This window comes from Phalacrocorax carbo, chromosome 23 (assembly GCF_963921805.1).
Source record: "Phalacrocorax carbo chromosome 23, bPhaCar2.1, whole genome shotgun sequence".
In the NCBI taxonomy this organism is placed as follows: Eukaryota; Metazoa; Chordata; class Aves; order Suliformes; family Phalacrocoracidae; genus Phalacrocorax; species Phalacrocorax carbo.
Genome location: NC_087535.1, coordinates 6757530 through 6768034, shown reverse-complemented (window position 1 = coordinate 6768034; position 10505 = coordinate 6757530). Strand labels below are relative to the sequence as shown.

General features: G+C 52.7%; 2 protein-coding genes across 2 annotated transcripts; both read left to right on the top strand.

Moving 5' to 3' along the window:
• Positions 1–161: 161 nt before the first annotated feature.
• CIMIP3 (ciliary microtubule inner protein 3) lies at positions 162–3216 on the top strand. The gene is made up of 2 exons (XM_064472466.1): positions 162–173; positions 2839–3216. The coding sequence occupies exons 1-2, from the start codon at positions 162–164 to the stop codon at positions 3214–3216; spliced, it is 390 nt and encodes a 129-aa protein (XP_064328536.1).
• An 8-nt stretch (positions 3217–3224) lies between these two features.
• Positions 3225–10288, top strand: GUCA1A (guanylate cyclase activator 1A). The gene is made up of 4 exons (XM_009513743.2): positions 3225–5517; positions 7424–7573; positions 8122–8212; positions 8617–10288. The coding sequence occupies exons 1-4, from the start codon at positions 5320–5322 to the stop codon at positions 8775–8777; spliced, it is 600 nt and encodes a 199-aa protein (XP_009512038.2). The 5' UTR covers positions 3225–5319; the 3' UTR covers positions 8778–10288.
• Positions 10289–10505: the final 217 nt, after the last annotated feature.

Below are 10505 nucleotides of genomic sequence, written 5' to 3'. Positions count from 1 at the left end.
CCCTGCTCAGCCTGGGCATCCCTATGACAGCCGCCACCCGGGGACACCTCAGTGGTCACAATGGCCTCGGTGGCCCCGACGGCCAGCACTGCCCACCCTGGCAGCGCTGCCTCCAGCCTCCACCCCAGACAGCCCCGCATGCCGGGGTCCCCGCCGCAGACATGACCTCGCAGGTGGGAGCCCCACGGTTTGGCAGGAGGGAGTCCCTTCCTGTGGGCAGGGCACTGGAAGACCCTTGCCCTGAGGGTGGCCGGGACAAAAAGGGTCCTGGTGGTATCGGTGTGGTGCATCGTCCCTCCCCTGCTGTGCAAATCCCGGCTGCACAGCCGGCGGCCCGGCTTTGGCTCAGAGCTCAGAGCAAACCGCGCGTGATAGTCCGGGGTGGCTCCGCGGGGACAGGCGGGGAGCTGCAGGAGTGGGGACTCCCCGCGGCGGAGCGAGGGGGCGGCAGCGGCGCAGGGGCAGGACGGGCAGCGCCGGCAGCCGCCCAGGGGAACGCTTCATCTGGGGCGGACATCTGAACCCTTTGTGCTTCCTTCGTTACTGAAACCAGTCTTCTTTCTGTGACCCCACCTGTGAGGATCTTCTTTGAGAGACAACAGACAATTTGGGAGGGATTAGGGATCTCTAGATGTATGACTGGGTGCAATAGATTATGCGGGACGCCTAATTCAGGCACAGCGCTCTGGCAGTGCCATAAATAGCGCTGTGGACATTGAGCTGGTGCTTCCCCTCAAAGTCAGTGATCACGTAAGCAGGTGCACTGACCCGGGCATGGAGGGTGTTTCCGACAAGCTTTAGATGCCCCGGAGGATGAGCAGGAACCCCCGGGGCAGGGGAACCCCAACGCAAGAGCAAAGCCCAAAGCCTAGCACGCCCTGGCGCGGTGTCCTGCCCGTCGCTGGAGATGACTGTGAGCCCTCTATCGCCGAGCGCATGCGAGGCTTGCACATCTCGAAAGCATCTACGTGACTTAGCAGCTGGGTTTTCAGAGTAACTACGGCCTCACCCCCGCACCCCGAATGCACTGCTTTGATAACTTTAATGCCTCCCTGCTGGGTGGGTGCAGTTGCAGCAGCAGTCGTGTGCATACTTGTCTCTTCCAAAGCGAGAAAGGCCGTGAGCTGTAATCGTGCACGCATGTGAATATAACAATTTCTGAACAAATCTGTGTTCAGAGCAGGGGTACACAAACCACACTGAAATGACTGTAGCGGTACAAAATCTGTGCTTCAGGAGACAAAAATCCCATTATTTTATCCCCTGTGGAAAAAACGGACTGATGTTTCCTTGCAGCAGCAACCTAAATAACACTTGTCCTGAGCTCCAGCAACGGGGCCTTTCGAGCATCTGGCAGCTGGCCGTACTGAGGAAATGAGTGACAAAAAGAGGTGGTGAACCCAGGCGGGGTCTGGTCATTTCCCTCAAAGGCTTTAAGGAGATTTCTAAACAATTTGCGGGTGTCCACCTCCTAATAGGTTTAGGAGCCAGTGTTCAGAGGCAGCTACAGGGAACGGAAATAGAGCACCAAGTAAGCCAGGGCATCATGGAAACTAGGAAACCTCTTTACAAGGTTAAAAATAAAGCCAGACAGCAAAGCGTCTATTTAGGACATCCAGGAGTAAATCAGATAATTGCTGGGGGAAAAGCCAGTTTTCATTAGCACGGAGGTGTCATCAATGAAAACAAGATAACTGAGTCACGGTTAAATAACAGCAGCAGAAATACTTCTGCAGTCAAGCACAGCCTTGGAGCAGCCATGGGTGACGAGTCAGCCCCGCGTGCGTTGAGGAGCACATCCCCGCCACCGCCTCCGCGAGGGGTCCACGCAAATGCACGGGCAAAACGGGCTGTTTCTGCAGCCCTTGGTCCCCCGCGCCGCGCGTGCGGGTGGTGGCACTGACTTTGCTCCGAGACTTCGGAAGTGTGACCCAACCGACGACAAGGAAGAGCTTGCCTCACAAGAGTCGACAGCCCCGGTTTTCCCTTCATGTTTCTGGGGGAAAAAAGTCAACTTAGAATTACAGCAGGAGGAGTTAGCATGGCAGTACGCGGCAGTACGAGGTGCAGGGTGGTGTTAGGTACCTGCAGAGGGCCCAGGACCCTGCTGAGCTCATGCCCCAGGCTGTGTTTGCAAAGGACAGTGTTATCTTTCTGTCATCACTGCGTTTCTGCCCCATTGCGTCCTGTGGGTCAGACTGGGTTGAACCGTTTTCATGGCTGGTTTGCCATGGCTGTGGTTTGGTGAAGGCTTTACAAGGAGCAGGTATTGCTATCATTTACAGCTATTATAACTGAGACTTTGGTCTGGGACCAGGGCTCCACTGTGCCAAACACCGAAGGAGAAGTATCCCCCCAAAGTGACGAAAGGGTGAGCCAGGTCAGACTGACAGCGGGAACACCAGGAACTGGGTAGCACTTTATATTCACTCTGCACTGTTACAAATAATCAGCTGAAATGCACGTGCAGAAAGAATCAAGTCCTTCGAGTCTCATCATGTGCATTCCCCCAGTACGCTTTGGTTTATTTGCACTAAGTTGCTTCCATATTTCCGGGACATCATTTGATTTTAAATTCACGTTCTCTTTAAGTGATACCACCTTAGATTTTTAGCTAAAGAAATGTAAACACTTGACCTTTCAGCATTTATACTGCGTATTGACTGTCCTTGCAGCAAATGTCAGCAGGCTGGCACTCCCTAAGCTCTCCTGGTTTGTTTAACTTGCTGCTTTTTGGTCGCCAGTACACAACTCTTGTGCCGGGGCCTTAAGCACTGATGAGGATGGCAAAGCGTGGGGGCAATTGCAATGCATTTGTCTGGCTCTTTTGCTCCACAGGTGACTAAAACCCCGGAAGCCCCTGACAAAGACCCCAAGGGACCAAAGGGAATGGAGGAGACCAAAGCGGTGCAGCAGGTCTCTTGCGTGCCGCCCATCCCAACAAGCCAGCAGCCTCCAGCATGTCACCACAGGGACCAGCCTTTGGCCACTCACTTCCTTCCTTTTGTCGCCCATTTTGGGGGCCGTCAGCCCAACTCCTTCAAGTTTCTCTTCTACAAACCGAGTTGCTCCAACTCGTACAGCCCCTTCTACACTGCGCAGAAGCCAACCTGTGGGTACCGCTACCACCGCAACACCGACCACACCAGGAAGGTGATGGACGTCCCGAGTGCAAACATTGTGAAATGGAGACCCACCCTGGGACCGAAGCCGTAGTTGAGGGCAATAAAGCCCAAGCAATGAAACCAGTGACCGGTGTTACTTCAGCTTCCCATCGAGTGTCTGAGTTATGACCAGCAGTGAACACGTGAGCCGAGGAATGGGTGGTGAGGCTGTGTCACTGCTCCCCAGAAAAACATGCCGTGTGGATTTTGCTCTAAAAACCCAGTCCGACTTGTCCTGTCATTTATTGACAACTGCTTACTCGGAGGCACTGGGTGTCAGCAGCGCAGAGCACTGCATGAATGGCCACCAAGCCAGGCTCGTCTGCACAAGCCTGGCCTTAGCACACGCTGCAGAACCTGGGAAGGTTTTGCCAGCTTATTCAGCTAAGCCTAAATTCTGTCCTCCTTTGAAAGGACATCTTCTTTCACTCGGCTTTCCTAGACACAGGCAAAGCATTGTTCTTAGTGAATGGAAAAGCACGTTTCATTTGTGGCACTCAGAAATGAGGTAGTAATTGGAGCTGAAATTCAGGCATCCCGTCCCTGCAGCTCTTCTCCAGAAGGCAGCATAAAACGGTCCAGCTTTTGCATTGCCCTTTCTGGAGAACTGGATGCACCGTTAGCAAGTACTTCTTGAAACAGATGGTGAGCCTGTGTCCACATTTAATACACAACCTTTTTGCTGTTAATGAATGCCTCAATATTGCAACCCCTCTCTGTGCTCCAGGGCGGGCTGTCCCAGCCGTGTCACCTTTGGTGGGTGGGTCAGAGCCCAGGGCACCCCCTGAAGGCTCACCTTGCTCGCAGGTGCCCTGCGCAGCGGGGACCTGAGCCTGCTGCTGCTGGCAAGTACAGGATTAGCACATCCAATTAGTGTTCCTCAATCTAATTCCTTTTTCATAACTTTTATGCTTGTGTAATGCTACCTGCTTGAGCAGAGTCGTTCCTAATCTGCTTCAGTGCAGAAGCAATACCGAGCTCCGCAACAAAGTTGGGCTACTTGTCTTAAAGTTCTCAGATATAAAAATATAAGTGTTATGGGACAGACTCTGTGGGTAGCGATCCAGCAATCACAGCCATTTCATTACTAGTGGAGGATCTGGCCCATGCTACTTTCTGAGGATATACTTTTTTATCTCCCAGTCCTTCTCTGAATGCTGTGCGCCAGAGTAAAACCAATATCGGTTTTGGTCATATTTATATGGAGGATTTTTCATGGTAAGTCATCACAAATGAAAATCGAAGCTTCATTCAACTCCCCTGGCGTCAGCTGAGCGCTGGCGACGCAGCGGCCAGGACACGCTCCGGGACGTGCGGCCGTGGGGCGATGCTGTGGGAGGACCAGAGAGACCGAACGCAGGGACGCAGCAGCTGGGTGGAGAGGGGGCTTCCCCGGGAGAGCATCATAGCAGCTGGTGTCTGCATTTAAAGCACTTAAAGCTTTTACCATTCAAAGCAATTACGTTTCTATGCTTGTCTCGGCACACCAAATTTACCCTCATAAAGCATCTCCTATGGAGTGAGGTGGTACTTCCCCCTCCCTGAATCACAGGCTCAGCTTGGCAGCCCTGCCTGGAAATCCTCCAGCCAGAGGGGGCTGAGGGGCACCAAAGCGACAGTAACAGCACAGAGACTCCAGGTGGGTTTCTCTCTTCCTTCTTACTCTGATTTTGGTACAAAAGTTATTAGTCATGTGACTCCACGCGAAATAATAAATGAAGTGCGTTAGGGGATTACACCACCACGGAGAAAATCCCACCCTCATAATCCCCTGCTGGGCCTTAATCTGAAGACCTTCCCATTTTACCTCCTTTCTATTTTAAACCTGAACTCTTAATATCTGGCATGAGCCCATCACCCCCCTGAGCCTCATTGGCCGGGGAGGGATTTGCTGGGTACTTAAATGTCACCCTCTTGTCCAAAGAGGGGTTTGTGCTTTTGGGTTTTCCTGGGGAGAGGTGTCTTTCGCGCCCATCACCAACACCGCATCGGTACAGCCCGCGCACAAGGCAGTTTGTTTTTGCCTGATACTGCGATCCCTGCAGTGCTGGGGACGTTTGGACTTCAAAGGCAAGAAGCAGGATTTAAAGGAAAGCCTTCAAATTTCAGAAAACATCCCTTTTTGGCTGCAAAGTGACCAGCACTTGGTGTGGAGATGGGGAACATGGATGGGAAAACCGTGGAGGAGCTGAGCACTACCGAGTGCCACCAGTGGTATAAGAAGTTCATGACGGAGTGTCCTTCTGGCCAGCTCACCCTGTATGAGTTCAAACAGTTTTTTGGCTTGAAAAACCTGAGTCTGGCAGCGAACAAATACGTTGAGCAAATGTTTGAGACGTTTGACTTTAATAAGGTAAATATTTTCCTTCCCACTCAGCCTGTGCAGGGATCGGCTGTGCTCTGCTCCCTGCCTGCGATCGCGTGTGGGGTATTTGGATATACGCAATATAGATGTGTATCTAAGTATGTGTGGTCTGATCCTCTGTGGCCTCATAAATAGTAGAATCAGTCATGTAAGGTGAAAAATGTCAGCAAAAATGCCTCACCTGCTGATTGTTCTGGGAGAAAATAGACTTTTCCCAGAACTGATATTTCCCTTTTAGTTTTAAATTATTAAATTAGTGGGGTTTTATCTGGTAATCTGTGATCCCTTTAAAATGAAGTGCCCTTTGAGCCTTAAATATCAAGTGTTGTGACAGTGAGGAACAAGCAAGCGGAGTGAGAACAAGTGCCGCATTCATGCAGAAACAGCGAGTTCCCGAGCCGTGCAGCGTGGCAGGAGCTATGGTTTACAGAACAGATCGGGTTTGTTTTTCTATTGTTTTAAATTATAAATGGATTACAGTTTCATTGATTTTATTACACGTGCTCAGTCCCATACGATAAGAGCTCAGGCCCTCTGTTCCCTGAGAGGCTCCGCACCCCGGGCTGTCGCTGCGCTGGACCCCGGAGCAGGTCCCGGAGCACCTGCACGCGTTCGGGAGCGCTGGCTTCCCAGCTCGGGAGCTGAGCCAGAGGAGGAGATGGATGCTGTACCTCTGAGAGGAAACAACACTCTCCTTTACTTGCAAATTATTTGGAATTGCACCTCGTGTGAGAAGAGGAATATATTTTATGGCAAGCCGAAGGGCTTAGTGGGCTTAATCCCACTGAAAATAATACAATTTAGTTATTTTGTGCCTTGGCCTTTGCCTTGCTCACTGCCTCGTGTTCGAATGCATGCCTGGAAAGGGAATTGATGCGCAGGAAATCCTGCTGGGAATGGGGCTTAGTAGCTATTTGTACCTAATCTGGCTCTTGCAGCAGTGGGATAAAGCAGATGATCTCCTCTTGACCTGCCCTGTGGTGCGGTGCCTTTGTTCATTGACAAAACCCGGGTTTATTCCTTCCCAAAGACTTTCCGTGGTTTGTAGTATGTACCATTGTCCTTCAAAGTGCTTTGTATCTCAATGGTACGGGCCGTCAAAACGCTCTGTGGTGGGCACTACGTGTTTTAGCAAGCTGTGAACGTCACGGGGCAGTGTCTGGAGGCAGGGTGGTAGCACGTGAGCTCACCCCAGCTCAGCTTTGCACTGGTACCATAAGCCTGGCTGGAGACCCGTCTGCGGGCCCAGCCGAACGTCTCCGATGCTGTGGAGTGAGCCGGCAGCGGGCAAACACCTAGGAGGAAAGTCAAAGATAAAACTGTTTGTGCTTTTGACGTGAGCAAAAGTGAAGCAGATACACAAAAGGCAAAGGGACAGAGCAGCGCCCTCCCAGCCCGAGGCAACAGCAACATGCTGGGGTAATTACTGAGCTTGTTCCTCTCCTGGAGGTTTGCGTGCAAGACCCCTTTGCAGCAGAAAAGAGCTGCAGGTGTGTGCAGACAGGATAAGGTTAGGCTTATCTCCATAAGCCTGATCCTCTTTGACCTCTGAATTACCACTGCTTTCCATAAAGAGATTCCTTTAGCACAGGCTAGCTTCTGAGCCTTCGTTAGTCCCCAAGCCAAGTACACGCTCCGAGTTCCTTTGTTATCAACACGTAACGGCTCTGCGCAGATTAACGCGGAGCCCTCACCATACGGCGCGTTGGCTTTAACTGGTGGGTGCGCAGGGGGCCCCCACCCCGCGCCTCTGCTGCCCTCCCCAAGGCCCTGCGCTCACAGTGGTGGCCACACACTGAAGTCTCCCAGTGGGCACTTCCAGAAGTGACCAGGAAAATCACTGCCTGACTCTTTGCGTTTAAGCTCATCTAGTTTCCGACCTTCTGCTTTTTAGGATGGCTACATAGATTTCATGGAGTATGTGGCAGCTCTGAGTCTGGTCCTGAAAGGCAAGGTGGATCAGAAGCTGCGATGGTATTTCAAGCTCTACGATGTGGACGGGAACGGCTGCATTGACCGGGGAGAACTGCTGAACATCATCAAAGTGAGTGGGCTCAGCTTTTTCCGCTCCTTTCACAGACGATGGTTATTAAACACAAGCAGGCAGAAGGGCTGTAACAGGAATATTCCAACCCAAAAGACAACTCCCTGGAAAATTAGTAGGCACTGGTCAAACCTGCTGCTTGCCCTCTGCCAGCCCTCCCACCTCCCTCCCTGGCCAGACCCGTCCCGAGCGCCCCACACCCCCTCGGCACCTGCGCGCTGCGACACGCACCAACCCCTGGTCTTCTCGTTGCCGGTTGTTTAACCGCGTCCACTGAAACCTGGGCTGAGATAAGCACTTGAGTTTAATCTAAGGCTTTTCAGATGTGAATGGCTCCTGGCTTATCCCAGTATGCCCACTTAATCTTTTAATGCATTGATTGCCTTTTTAAGTGATTTTAATCTCCAGTTTTTTAGAAAGGACTTATTCCTTTCAGAACCTCACTGCCTGCAAAAAAGTTTGGCCTCTCATGTCCAGCCACTTGTACCAGCAGATACAAACCTGCACAACGCTCAGTAACTGCGCGCTGTGTCCTTCTTTCCCTCCAGGCTATTCGAGCTATCAACCGGTGCAATGAAACGATGACAGCCGAGGAATTCACTGACATGGTGTTTGACAAAATTGATATAAACGGAGATGGTGAGGAACTTCCTTATGCAATGCCAAATACTGCTCCCACTTCCCCCGTGGCCACAGTTCAGTCTGACAGAGCAATTCCAGACATCGGGTGTCCCAAAACACCAGGACATGGGGAGAACGGGCAGAGAGCGCCTCTCCATGAAGGCTGAGCTCCCCGTCCCCTCCGCGGGCTGCAGCTGGCCCGAGGGGACACTGCAAACTGCCCCTCTGCATGCTGGCAGCGTGGGGATCTGCATGGGCTTTAGCTCTGATGGGGCTGGGGTGTACAACAGGCAGACCCGGGACCTCAGGAGGGGCCCTGTTTTGTACTCCGTGCAACTCCTGGGGGCTGCTCCGGGGCTGGCGGCGGAGGGAGGAGAAAGGCTGCAGGATTTAACAGACCCTTTCTGAATGTGCTCTCGCAGGTGAGCTCTCCCTGGAAGAGTTCATGGAGGGTGTGCAAAAGGACGAGGTGCTGCTCCAGATCCTCACCCGCAGCCTGGACCTGACACACATCGTCCAGTTGATCCAGAACGACGGGAAGAACCCGCACGAGCCGGAGCAGCCGGCGGAGGCTGCCCAGTAAGCTCCTGGGACGTCTTCCTTCCCTTCATCTCTACTTTTTCCCCCTCGCATTATTAAAACGAAACGTGTTGTGGTTGCAAGAGCTGGCGAGCTGTCCCAGCACCAGTGCGACCAGCGACAGACTACCCCACTGGCACAGGGACCAGGATCTGCTCCGAAGGCAGCGCTCCCCTGGCAGATGGCTCGGGGCAGTCCGGAGCTCCCCGGGCACTGCCCTGGCCCTGCCTGCCGCAGCTGCACCAGCCGGCGGGAGGAAAGGCTGCTGCAAAGACAGGGTGCTGCGACGGCAGCTCGTCGTGCTCGAAGCACACAGCCGCCCCCAGGACTGTCCCCAGGGCCGCGGGGCCCTTCGCCGTGCGGGGGCCTCTGGATATTGCTGCTGAGCAGAGGGGGGTAATGCTTCGCCTCCCTGGGAAAGGCGAGCGGCACCATGCGATGCGGTACGATAACGCACCAGGAGAGCCTCAAAATTCACACCGAGGCTGTGGCCGATGCCAGCATCTGCAGCCGCCGGGGGACGAACCCCAGGGCTGCCTGGCACTTGGCCCCAGTGAGGGGGGGTCCCTAAGGACACATATACTGAAACTAGAAAGCAGACCTGAACCTTCTTTTCCCATACCTATTTCCAGAGCGTGAAATCAGCGGTTTTGGTCACTTGTTCTTTGATTTGTTACTATGTTAGCAGTCAGTGACAACGCAAGGTAAAAACATCTATGAGCTAGCAAACGGAGAGTGGTAGAGTGGTGAATGCACTGGCTTTTCTTTATTTAAAAACATTAAAAACATAGAATGGTGCCTTTTTTACCAACTATCTGAACTTTAAGGGCATGTTTCTCCTTGAAGTATCTGGAAGGGCTGCAATGGCAGTACCTGAGAGGGAAAAGATTTGAACGTTTGTCAGCATATTCCTGCACGGCTTATCACCTGTACAGCAAACTGAATTCTCCTGCAAGTTACACCCCGTGGCACCCTCGAGCATGCTCTGGTTTTAACTACAACGGCAGCGAATCGCCTGCACGGAGCTCGGAGGGGTGCGCTGCTAGAGATGGGCCAGACGCAGCGCCTGCGCCACGAGCATCCGCAAGTACCCGAGTATTCCCGAGCAGGCAATGGGTACCATCCCCCATGGAATAAACCCCAGTCACCTCTTACTGTAGCATCCTGGGAGGGCAACCTCGTCTGCGGGTGCTAACTACCCGGTGCCAGGGCAGGGGCTGCGCCCAGGACCCAGCACACGCACGGGGGAGGGCAGCGGCCTCGCCCCTGCACCGCCCGCCGTCCCCGCACCGCGCCGGGCTGCGCCTTTCCTCATCTGATGGGAACAAGTTTCAGGCACTGTGAGGCAATAGAGGACACCAGGAAGGATTTCTTGCCTCGGTGAAAGACTTGTTACTTAACACTGGATTCTTGTAATTCATAAGCAACTTTCTGACCATTTTTCCTGTGCGTCTTTTTCACTTGGCAGTGTTTTGCCCAGAAGCTTTTGTACTTCCGATCTTACAGTGAACTAATAAAGACACTTTACAAAACTATTTCAGATTGTGCTTTTTCTCTCTTTCAACCAATCGTTCTGTTTCCAGCAGGACAGATTAACTGTCTCATGCAAGTGCAGAAACCTTCGGTTTGGCTTCATTAAAATAATTCTTTTGCAAGAATAGCACAAGCGCGGGGAGAGGTCTGTTTTCATCAGAATCAGCATAGAAAAGGGGCTGCTCCTGGGTTCTCTCAT